The sequence below is a fragment of the Eumetopias jubatus genome, unplaced genomic scaffold, assembly GCF_037043125.1.
Source record: "Eumetopias jubatus isolate StellerSeaLion01/CBP00866 unplaced genomic scaffold, mEumJub1_p1.0 scaffold_14, whole genome shotgun sequence".
NCBI classification, from domain to species: Eukaryota; Metazoa; Chordata; class Mammalia; order Carnivora; family Otariidae; genus Eumetopias; species Eumetopias jubatus.
Window position 1 is genome coordinate 88,266,320 of NW_028274820.1, and position 10,506 is coordinate 88,276,825.

Here is a 10,506-nt window from a genome sequence, read left to right on the forward strand (position 1 = left end):
AAATTTCCTTTCTCTTTTCTGAGTTCTAACCCTCCCCTGAAGGTCTGCCCATGGCCCATGCTGACCTTGCAGGTTGAACTCTCTTGAGAGCCAGGTAAGTCCTTGTAGCAGTTGAAGGCCGGCCCTCACACCCCGGCTGGGAGCACAGACGTCGGAAATGGAATGAGGGAATGAGGTCTCATCCACTTCGTTACTAATGCACTATCTCAGAATGATTCCTGTATTGAGTCTTTTTCAGTGAGATTGTAGGAGAAATGAACATGTACGGGAGACAGAGAAGGGAAGCCAGCAAATCACAGTCACAGTAACTTAGACAAAACTGCTACGGAAGGGGCTTTGTGAGAGATGGCTCAAGGTTGGAAGAACAACTCAACATATCACACCAAGGTTTCCAAGAGTCAAGTGCCCTGTTTCTGAGAGTCTTAAAGGGGTGGGTCCTAAAATATAGGACAGAAGGTCATCATGCTGTAGGAGTTCTGTGTGTGTATTGGCTTCTGAGGCAAACATTCACTGGATTAATGCACTTAACTAGCTATGAATCCATGGAAGTGATTTGCTAAAAGCAACGCTTATTTTGGTACTCATTTTACTATTTCTATGTGTATTTGAGACTATCTGTGCCCAATCCCACCAGATAGCTAAGTGGTCTTTCACTCATCATCATAATAAGCTCTCCTTCTAATAGGAAGCTAATGCCACTATTTTGAGCTCTTTCCCCAGGAGAGAGGCATTAGGCCAAGCACACTCTTTGCAGGCCTGGAGGTAACCACAGGCAGCTGTAGGAATGTACCCGTCCTAGGAATTGCTAAGCGCAGCCAGCAAAGAGTAGCTCCAACCCGGCACAGGATCCTGGGGGTTGAACTCGTGACCTTCTCCTCATTAGCTCAGCTGCTGAGACAGGCCCGTGATACCATGATCAGAGCAAGAGAACCAGGACCCCCACTCCACTGGCCCAGTTCTGCAGATGGCTACCATGCTGAGGCTAGTCCAGTAGCTGAGCCTAGGGACCCTAGGGAAACACCAGGGACGGCTTCTCAGCATTGGGAACTGTCCCAGGCCCAAACCTGTTGGGTGCTGCTTCTGTCCATTTGTACCTTAGCTTCAAAGGTGCCCAGTGGCTACCTGCCAAGGGCAAAGAGGTTCCACACTGCCCATCAATCCCACATTCCCACTCCCCTCCCAGGCTCCTGCAGACTGCCTCAGTGCCCCCAGAGCTGTAATTGGAACAGGGCATGCCACGATGATTAAGTTTGTGTGTTTTCTGGCAGGCTCTGGGAGGCAGTGGCTCCGCTGGCCAGGCTGAATTATGGGGTCGGCCATTCCCTTGTTAGTGGGAATAAATTTTATTAGCCCCACTCTCGTGGCCGTGCATCTTCCCCTCTTGCTCCTCAGGCCCGTGTGTGAGTCTGGATAATGTTGCCTGCATGCGGGATAAATCAGCCAAACAAATCCCATTATATTTTGTAACACTGACAGAGACACAGTAATGACACTGAGACGGGGAAAGATGCGGGCTTTCTTCTCCCGCGGCTCCCGTTTCATCTACGTGGACAGTCTGTGGGGCCCCCAGTCCACCAGGGGAAGACACGTACATGGAGAGGCCAAAGGGGAAACTCCCCTAGTTGTCTTTTTGCCTTCTCTCCACAAACTTTGTTAATGAAAAGAAGCAAGCACCCTGCACCGATGTGCAGTCACTCCCTTCTGCCTTGCAAAAACCGAGGGACCCCTGAAGGTAACAGCAGGGAGGGTCTGGCTTGAAATGTAGCCTCTCCTTCGAATGCCTTCAGTTAGCATTCATAACGTGTGCCGGATGGACAGGCAGGCGAACAGGGCACATTCCAGGCCTATGGAATGTAACATCTGGGTTAAGCAGAGCCCAAATCTCTCCAATGCAGATACTGGTGAGGAAAAAAATAAAAGTCTGACATCCTAGCCGTGTTATTAAATCCCTTTCTGTCCCATCAGGTGGTTCTTACAACCCAAGGAGAATATACAGGTCGGGCCATGAAATGTTGAAGCATCTTACAAACACAAGGTGTTCTGTGTCTCTCATTACTTATTAATGTCTATGTATTTCTCTTTCGTTAGGAGTCTCAACACGCTTTATGAAAGGGATATTGTTTTTATCACCTCCTTCCTGAAGATGAAATGTGTAATTCAAAGCAAAAGGGAAGCTGCTCACCAGCCCAGCGACATCTCACGACCAGGGACTGGCTGCAACCCAGAGGCCCGGACTTTCTAGCCAGAATCCCAGCCAAGAGGCCACCCTGTGAGGATGACAGGACTTGAAGGAAAGGCCCAGAATGCAGAGCTGGACCATGACGTCTGGCTGGTCCGTGTGCTCACTGAACGAGAGGCCCGGCTGCCGATGTTGGCTGGGCTGCCACACACCGTGTGGGACGTGTGTGTGCGTGCGTGTGCACGTGAGAGGGACCTCACTGCATTAGCTGCTCCACGTAGTGTGTGGGTGGAGGAGAATACATCACAGAAAGAGGGGGAAGAGGAACTTAGGAGATGAGCGTAAGCTCGATAGCGGACCACAGCAGGGAGAGCAGCAGAGACAGGGCTGAGGGGCCTCTGGGGTCTCCTGGCATGTGTCTGGGTTAAAATTCTGCATGTGGGACTCCTGGGTCCCATCACTCTCCCTGCTGACTCATCAGGCTCCAGCGTGGCATTCTGGGGGGGCCATATCCCCTCGTCTGGCCCAGCACACCAACCAAGGCTCAGCCATCATCCTGTACCTCAAAGCAACACGTGTACTTAGCTGGGATATGACTGTCATTGCAAACGCTGCTGGCCGAAAAGAGGGAGGTGGATGGCCTTCTCAATGGCATACCCAGAAGAGAAGCCAAATCCAGGGGAGAGACGGAAAACTTGGTTCTATAAAGACTGGGGTTGCAGTATGGCAGGCCCCCAAATGCCAAATGTGAAGCCTGGAGTACTGGGTCAACGGGCTGTTGGGGGGTGAGTGCCGGGGCCAATGAGAAAGGAGAGGTGTGGCATGAGCTCTCCCTGTGACTTGAGTTTGGTGGACCTGAGTGTGTGTGTGTGTGTGTGTGTGTGTGTCAGATGCAGTGGAGCTGAGGAAGGAGGCATGGGGCAGGCAAGAGGAGGAGTTCCTGGTCTGAGCGGCAAGAGAAAACCTTGCCTTGCGCCATGAACAACAGGATGCACCCCATCTCACCAGAGTCGCACTTCCTGCTGGCTGGGAACAAGAAAACACTCTGAGCGGACGAGCAGAAACCAGCCTCCAGAGTCCGGGATGGCTGCCTGACCATTCCGGATGCTCACTCTCATGCCGTTTCAGGATACCAGGCGCCAGACAAACCTGAGAACCATCCAGGCTGGAATGGGAGGCCAGCCCAAGACCGGGGCAGGGGTGGAGGGGGTGCCCCTGTCTCCTCCCAGGGCTGCCGTGCTGCAAAACCAATGCATCCAGGAGTCAAAGCAAGGACACCTGTGAGCGGGGTTCTCCCTCACTATTCCTCACTGTTCAACATGAAGAGAAGCTTGGCGTTAAAAATCAAAAGCTCAGTCCTTATGCCTCTGTGAACCGTGTGGGATAGAGCAGGGCTGGCAGGTAAACCCCAAGTCAGGTAGATACATGGTTTGGCAATGGCTCTCAACCAGGGGCTTCTGGAAATGTGAGAGACTTTTCTAGTTCTTGCAGTGATGGGGGGGGTCCCCACTGGCACTTAGTGGTCTAGGGTCCAGGATCTCAGGATCGTAAATGCCCCACAAAGCCCAGACAATCCCTGCACCATAGATTGTCCCACACCAGATGCCACTAGCAGACCACTGAGCACCACTGGGGAAAGCACTGGGCTGAGAATAAGGATGCACAGTAGGTTCTAGTCCACCAGTCCCATGACCTTGAGTGATGTACTTGACTTTTCTGTTCCTCCGATTTCTCAACTGGCAAGGATGTTGCCTTTGCTATCATCCTACAGCACTGTTGTAAGAAGAAAAGGAGGTGATGAGCCCCTCTGTAAACTGGTCAGGCCCAATATGAAGGAACCCCTGCAATGGGATTGCCAGGTGGCTCAGAGGCCACCCCTTCCTGCTCCCGCTATGGAGACTGGACCGGTGTGAGACAATGATTCTGGATAACAGTTTCTGCCCCAAGCACCTACATTTTGTATTGGAAGGTCACTCGAAGTTCAAGGCTTGAGGGGAGGATGAAGTAGCTGATTTTTGCCCCATCCAGCCTCATCAACACTAAAGCTAACACTCCCTGACTCCCATGTCCACTTCTCAATTGGATCCAAACTCAGAAAAGATTTAGTGGCGTGAGTGACGAACTTTCCCATGACCAGAACCATTGTTCCCGTCCCATAGGCCAGCATCAACCTGCTGGGGTGCTGCTCCCTCCTGGACTCTTGGGCCCCTGGACACTGACATCATTTCATGATTCTTGGTATCTACCGGGAGGGGGTACATTGCCAGGGCCTGATAAATGTCTCGTCCATTCATTAATTCATTTGGAGGTAGAAGGGCTAGTGTTCCATGAGTTACCCCAGAAGGCTGAAGAAAGGTTGAGGAGGCGTGGATGGCTGTGCCTGGGGGACGCTGGGAGGCCAGGCCACTCAGCCCATGTAGAGCGCAAGAGCCTTGGTCCACAACAGCACACTCTCCAGCCCGGTTGCCCCACTCGGGGCCAGGAGTGTCAGGGCTCCTAGGAAAGGCTGGGAGCTATCACCTTGGCCTGCTCAGGGCCATGGCACATGACAGAAACCATAGGCAATGGGCTCCTATGCCAATCATCTTGTGCTCTGCAGACAGGTGGTCTGGGGAGCCTGGGTGACAGCCTTCAAAAGAGACCATCCCAGTGCTGAGCAGCAGAAACAGAGATTATATCAATAGTGTTAATGATGTTATGACTGGATATGCATAAGCAAAGGGCCTCAGGTTGGTCTTTAGCCCCCTGAATCCCAAGACAGAATGGGACCCTGTTGATGCCTCTAGGACCCTCTTTCTGCCCATGCCCTCCTGAGACCTGTAGAGTAATTTTCAGACTCTAGACCATCTGTCCTTGGATACCTCTTTCTCTTCAGGCTGGGAAAATCGGGACACAGGAAAAGAATGGCCTAGAAGGCAAAGGCGGAAGCCGCTTCCATCTCCCACAAGCACCAGAAAACACCTGGGCTGCTTCTCCATCCTCGACAGCCAACACCCACTCAGAGATTTGTACTTGCCACGCATATACATTCACAGTGACACATTCCCATGAGGAGGCCTCTCCAGCCGCCATCCCTTATCTCTGATGTGGCCTCCGCCCGCCTTCCCTGATTCACCTGGAAGAAAAACAGCAGGGAGCTCTCCGGGGGTGGGGCCTGCAGACCGAGGCTCCAGCCTCACAGTACAACGCTTCTCCCTCTGTCTGGTCATCAGGCCGTGGCCCACCACGTGGCTCCACGAACATTCCACAGCCCGAGTCACACAGATGGTTCTTTCCACGCCACCTCATCCTCCTTGAACACAGGCAGAGGGGGTCAGGGAACCCAGGGCTTATTCTGCCCCCTGCTCTGAGTGCTGGAGGCCTGAGTTCAGGGGAAGGAATGGGGATCCCAGAAATGGGAGGGGCCGGAACACCCTGAAGAATACCATGGGATGAGCACCCTATCCTTAGGGAATGAAGATAATAGGAACACAATAAAAATGAGTCACTAGTCAAGAAGTACAAACTTCCAGCTATAAGATAAATAAGTCCTGGCATGTAATGTACTGCCCGGTGCCTATATAGCTAAGATACTGTATTGTATATTTGAAAGTTGCTAAGAGAATAGCTCTTAAAAGTTCTCATCACACACACACACACACAAAAGACATCTGTAACTATGTGTGGTTAACCAGACTTCGTGTGGTGATCACTTTGCGATACATATAAATATCGAATCATTACATTGTACCCCTGAAACCAATAAAATGTCATGTGTCAGTTATCTCTCAGTTAAAAAAATGAACCACTAATCATACCTTCTCAAACTCCTGGGGTTGTAATTATGATAAAGCCCGCAGGGAACACCTAGCCTACGAAACACAAGTCTTAAAAGTCACCCTCCTGGGCCTATGCTGCCCTCCTCTGCTGTGTTACAGAGGGAACGCTGCAGGACAGCGGCCATCCGAGATTCTGTCCCACTGCACAAGCCTCCAGGGAATCTTGGCCTCAGAGGCAAAAGAGAACTCTGGATTCCTCTTGTCCACCCTTGCCCCAGGGCAGGGGAAGGGAGAAAGGAAAGGGACCCAACAGCCACGTGAATGGATGGAGGAAAAGCTGGGTTTGCAAACGGTGCCCATGAGGGCTCCGCCCCAGGGAGGTCCAGGCCTCGGGCCTGGCTCATGGCAGGGGGAGCGAGCATGTGTGGTCTGAGCTGGGGCCAAACGAATTATAGCTGAGCACCTGAGCACCGGAACAAAGTAACCCGAGCGTGGGCCGAATCAAAGGAAACTGATACTTGACATTACAAGCTGGTGTGGCCTTTTATACTGGCTGGGGAGACAGCCCAGCCCGGTGTGGAGTTTCTGGCCTCCTCCTTTCTGCTCTCAGCCCTGAACTTGCCTCCAACTTGAAAGGGCTAATTAAAGCCCAAAGAAAAATCAAAAGCTTGTTATCTGGCTCCATGACTCCTAGCCCTGGCATTAGCCTGTCTTGCAAAGCTTTTGTCCCTCTGTTCTATCCAAGGCCACCATGCGGCCTTAGGACCTGCAGCTCTGCAGACTTCCATGATGAACTTTGCTTTTTGTTCTGTGGCAGGGAGCAAGGGCGGGACAAACACCTGCCCATGGGCAGCCAGGTTGATCCCTGCAGCTGATTGTACTCCCAAAAGCATCACCCGAAAAGACAGAATTTGAGCAAGTTTTCTACAGAAAAGCATCTACAGAAAAAATAGCCAACCCATCTAATCTCGAAAGAACTAGCTGTTTCATAAGCACACAGCGTAAACTTGCATTTTCGAAGCTAGGGTGTGCATGCTTATGGGGGTATTTACTGCATGTGTGCACACACGCATGGGTGGGTGTGTGTGTGTGCATGTGTGTGCATGCATGTGTGCAAGTGGGATTTTCCTCAAGAGGCAAGGGAGACTTCCCTCAAGTGCTGTGTCTGCCGTTCTTTCCCAAAATATGTGACCTTGGGCAATTTTTTAACCTTGTTGGGCCTCAGAATGAGAGTACAAAACAGAAGGTCTCTAAGGGCCTTCCCCATGCCAGCTTCCTGATGCATCTCCCCTAAGAAGTTGTGCTTGAATGTGTAACATACATACACACAGCACAGCACCTGGCCTGTCCTTTATAGCCTGCATTTGGGAGAAGTCCATGGCCCCCAAGTTCATAAACCTGTCTCCTCAACTCTCCTGGGTGGATCAGCCACTGCCCCAAACCAATGGCTCCCAAAGACATGTCATCCATTAGGGCTCAGCAGGTACAGTGGAGTCCCCTCCACTCTCTGGCCTGGCCATGACTGTCAACTGATTGCTTCCTTCTCTGGCCCGTGGTGCCCCTCCCATTTCCTCTGTGACACTAGCAGTCTCTTGGCTTCTCAGGACCTCCAAAAAGAAATGGCATCTTTTAGTTTCAGCCCAGGCACCTGGAAAACTCACCACTGGAAAACAGCCTGAGCCTAAATGTTAGGGCACCAAAGATCAACCTTGCCAAATCCCTTCCTTCTCCTTCTATACCTACCCTACCCCCAACCCTGAGTCCCAGTGCCCACAGGAATGGCCCCCAAGCTGCCTGGGTGCCAGTGGCCTCTGAGATGTGCTTGGCAAGTAGCCATACTTCATGAAGGGAAACTTAGACTTTTAAAGTCAATGAAAATACATTTTCCTAATGTGGAATTCCATCGAAGTTGGACTGGCCGTCAAGAATCACATCCATGCAAATATACTTCTACCTGTGTGTGAATTCTCCTTTCTTCTCTCTAATTATGATCACAGGATAGATTTTTCTCCAACTAGATTCGTGATTTTTACGTGGATGATAAAAAGGAGAAAGGAGAGGGACACGGGGTATAGAAGATGAAGATGCTCATAACTGAGCTTCTAAGTCCCTGGAATCATTTTCAAGATGAACAGAAGTCCAGCCACAGCAAGCCGGGCCACAAGTGAGTTAGGCTGGGAGAGGCAGGAGGTCACGTCACGTGTTGCACCTGCGGCCGCCTAGCAAGGCCCTGGGAAGGCCTCCTAAACCCACCCTTCATTCCCCCCGTCCCTCCGGTTTCCTTCAGCACTTCTGTCACCCAGTACTGTTCCAAGGCTGCTTGGCATGTCTCTTCCATGGAACCGGGCACACTGAAGATGCTCCAGGAATGCAGTCTTCTAAGCAAGCTCTACTTTTGCCTCTATGTTCACTGGACTCCCACCCTACTTCTGCTTTCCTTTTGCCCTTCTCTAAAGATACTCAAGGAACTAAAAACATAACACTCCTGAAGTTCTAGATCTATCCCAAATGTAGAATGCCTGGCTCCATTATTCCCACTACTGGTTTTATTCCAAGCTCCCAGGAAAGTGATTTGCAGGCACGGTCAGTACGAAGGTTGGGTACATGAGTTGTACCAGAGGACGTGATAATCTGGCCTTAACAATGCCTGGTACATATGATATCTATATAACAGAATTCCCGCTTAGTCCTAGCATGTTCTCCTATAACCATGAGCCAATACGGAATAGAGAACAGTGCCCAGATAGGAGATCTACCTTTCAGCTCTACCTCCAACTCTGATAAGCTCAGTGTCACAGACACAACACAACACAACACATTTGAGCTGGTGCTGATCCAAGTCCAGGGAGACCCAGAGATGGGATGTACTTGTCTCACTTGCAAAATGGGATGGTGATTCACATCCCATGGAAGCCCCAGGCTAGGGTCCCCCTGCCATACCATGCCCTCCCAGCCCATGGACCCTCCCCGACTCACCGCGCTGCTGCAGGGAATATCCTTCACCTTGAGCCAGGCTAGGTCCAGCGTACCCTCCCCCCGATAGCAGGACTGCAGTCGCTCCTTAATGCGATCGTTGATCTGCTTCAAGATGAAGATGCACAGGGCCGACTCATCCAGGGATTTCATTTTCCGCTTTTGGCCCTTGGAGAAGACAGTGAAAAGGAGGTCATCCTCTGGACGAACTCCAAGGGTCCGGGCGAGCACAGCACCAGCTTTCGACAGGTAGGCGGCCTGCAACAGGCGGTACTCGACCCCGCTGCGCTCACAGCCAATGGGCACCTCCACATAGGAGTTGAAGGCCGTGTCCTCCTTGCAGAGCCTCACGAGCTTGGAGGTATAGACCTGTTCCTTTGTGGTGGAGCCTGGCGGAGACACCATCTCAGGCTGAAGGGTCAAAAAGTAGACAAAATTGCCACTGCTGAAGCCATAGACATAGTAGATGTCAAAGTCGGGGATGACGGTGAAGGTGTCCGAAGGAATCTTAATCATCGAGGCCACAAACTCATCATGGAAGACATAAGCAAACATGCTGTCTGCCTCGGAGTTCTTGGTCAGCTTCCGGCTGGAGATGGTAGGGAAGTACTCCGGCTTCCCATCCACTGCAGTGGCGATGAAGAGCTTGTCGTCCAAGTTGCTGTAGGAGACGATCACTCCAAAGACGGAGCCGCTCTCGTTGACTCCCGACAGGTAGTGTTCCTTCTTGTGGAAAGGCTCGCCCAGCTTGAAGAGATCCTCAAGCCTGAGAAGCTTGCAGATGCCTTGGTACAGGCTCCCACAGGCAATGAGCCTGTTCTCTTTGTAGTCTATCAGGAGCATCTTGTTGACATTGTTGGTGGTGGTCAGGGGCTCGTTGCATGTCTGGACGATGCGTGGTGGGTAACACTTGGGGTTGTCCTCGTCTGGCCCTGTCTGGTGGGTCACCAAGACCTTCAGGTCACTGGAGAGCTTGTAGATCCGGTTGACGGCCCCCAAGTAAATGTGCCCTGTCCTCTCATCCACCACCAAGTGGTTGAAACCCTCGGCTGGCTCCCCACGGAACGTGACAAAAGACCGCTTTGGGGACGGTGGGGATGGCTGCCGGGGGAGCAGAGTGGAGGAGCCCATCCCTACCATCAGGAGATGGGAGAGAAAGCAAGTCCAGTTCCAAGGCATGGCTTTCATTTCAGAAACAGGTCCTCGCGGCACGGCAGCACTCGGCACGAGGGTTCCCTCGGAGGGCCAGGGCTCAGCAGTAGAGGCTCCCTACAGAGGAAAGCAGGGATGTGATACTGGACAACAATGGCAGTGGCTTAGTTTCACCCCACAGCTTGTGTGGCTGGACCCGAAAGCCCTCAGCACATGCTGAGACAGAGAACTGCCCTGGAGACGCTAAAGGCCAAGGGACTCTGCCCCCACGTGTGTGGGGACAGCCAGCGCTGGGTGGCAGGAGGGCAACCTCAACAATAACAATAATGGTAATAGTAATGATAATAGTGATGAGGATGATGATGAAGATGAAGAACAGCCACTGGCTACCTGATGCCTGGCTGTGGAACAGTCACTGTCCAGCACCTTCCAGAGACTGTCTCA

At 51.9% G+C, this 10,506-nt stretch overlaps 1 protein-coding gene across 3 annotated transcripts in view; it reads right to left on the reverse strand.

Moving 5' to 3' along the window:
• The window catches only part of PLXNA4 (plexin A4), a 355,028-nt gene extending 344,897 nt beyond the window's left edge, over positions 1 to 10,131 (reverse strand). For 2 of the 3 annotated variants that reach the window (XM_028106346.2, XM_088018661.1), the window contains exon 1: positions 8,914 to 10,098. In XM_028106346.2, the coding sequence (XP_027962147.1) occupies positions 8,914 to 10,098 (1,185 nt within the window). Of the gene's footprint in view, positions 1 to 8,913 lie in introns of all 3 variants that reach the window. The other variant, XM_028106345.2, reaches the window with a different exon arrangement.
• Between the last annotated feature and the right edge of the window lie 375 nt (positions 10,132 to 10,506).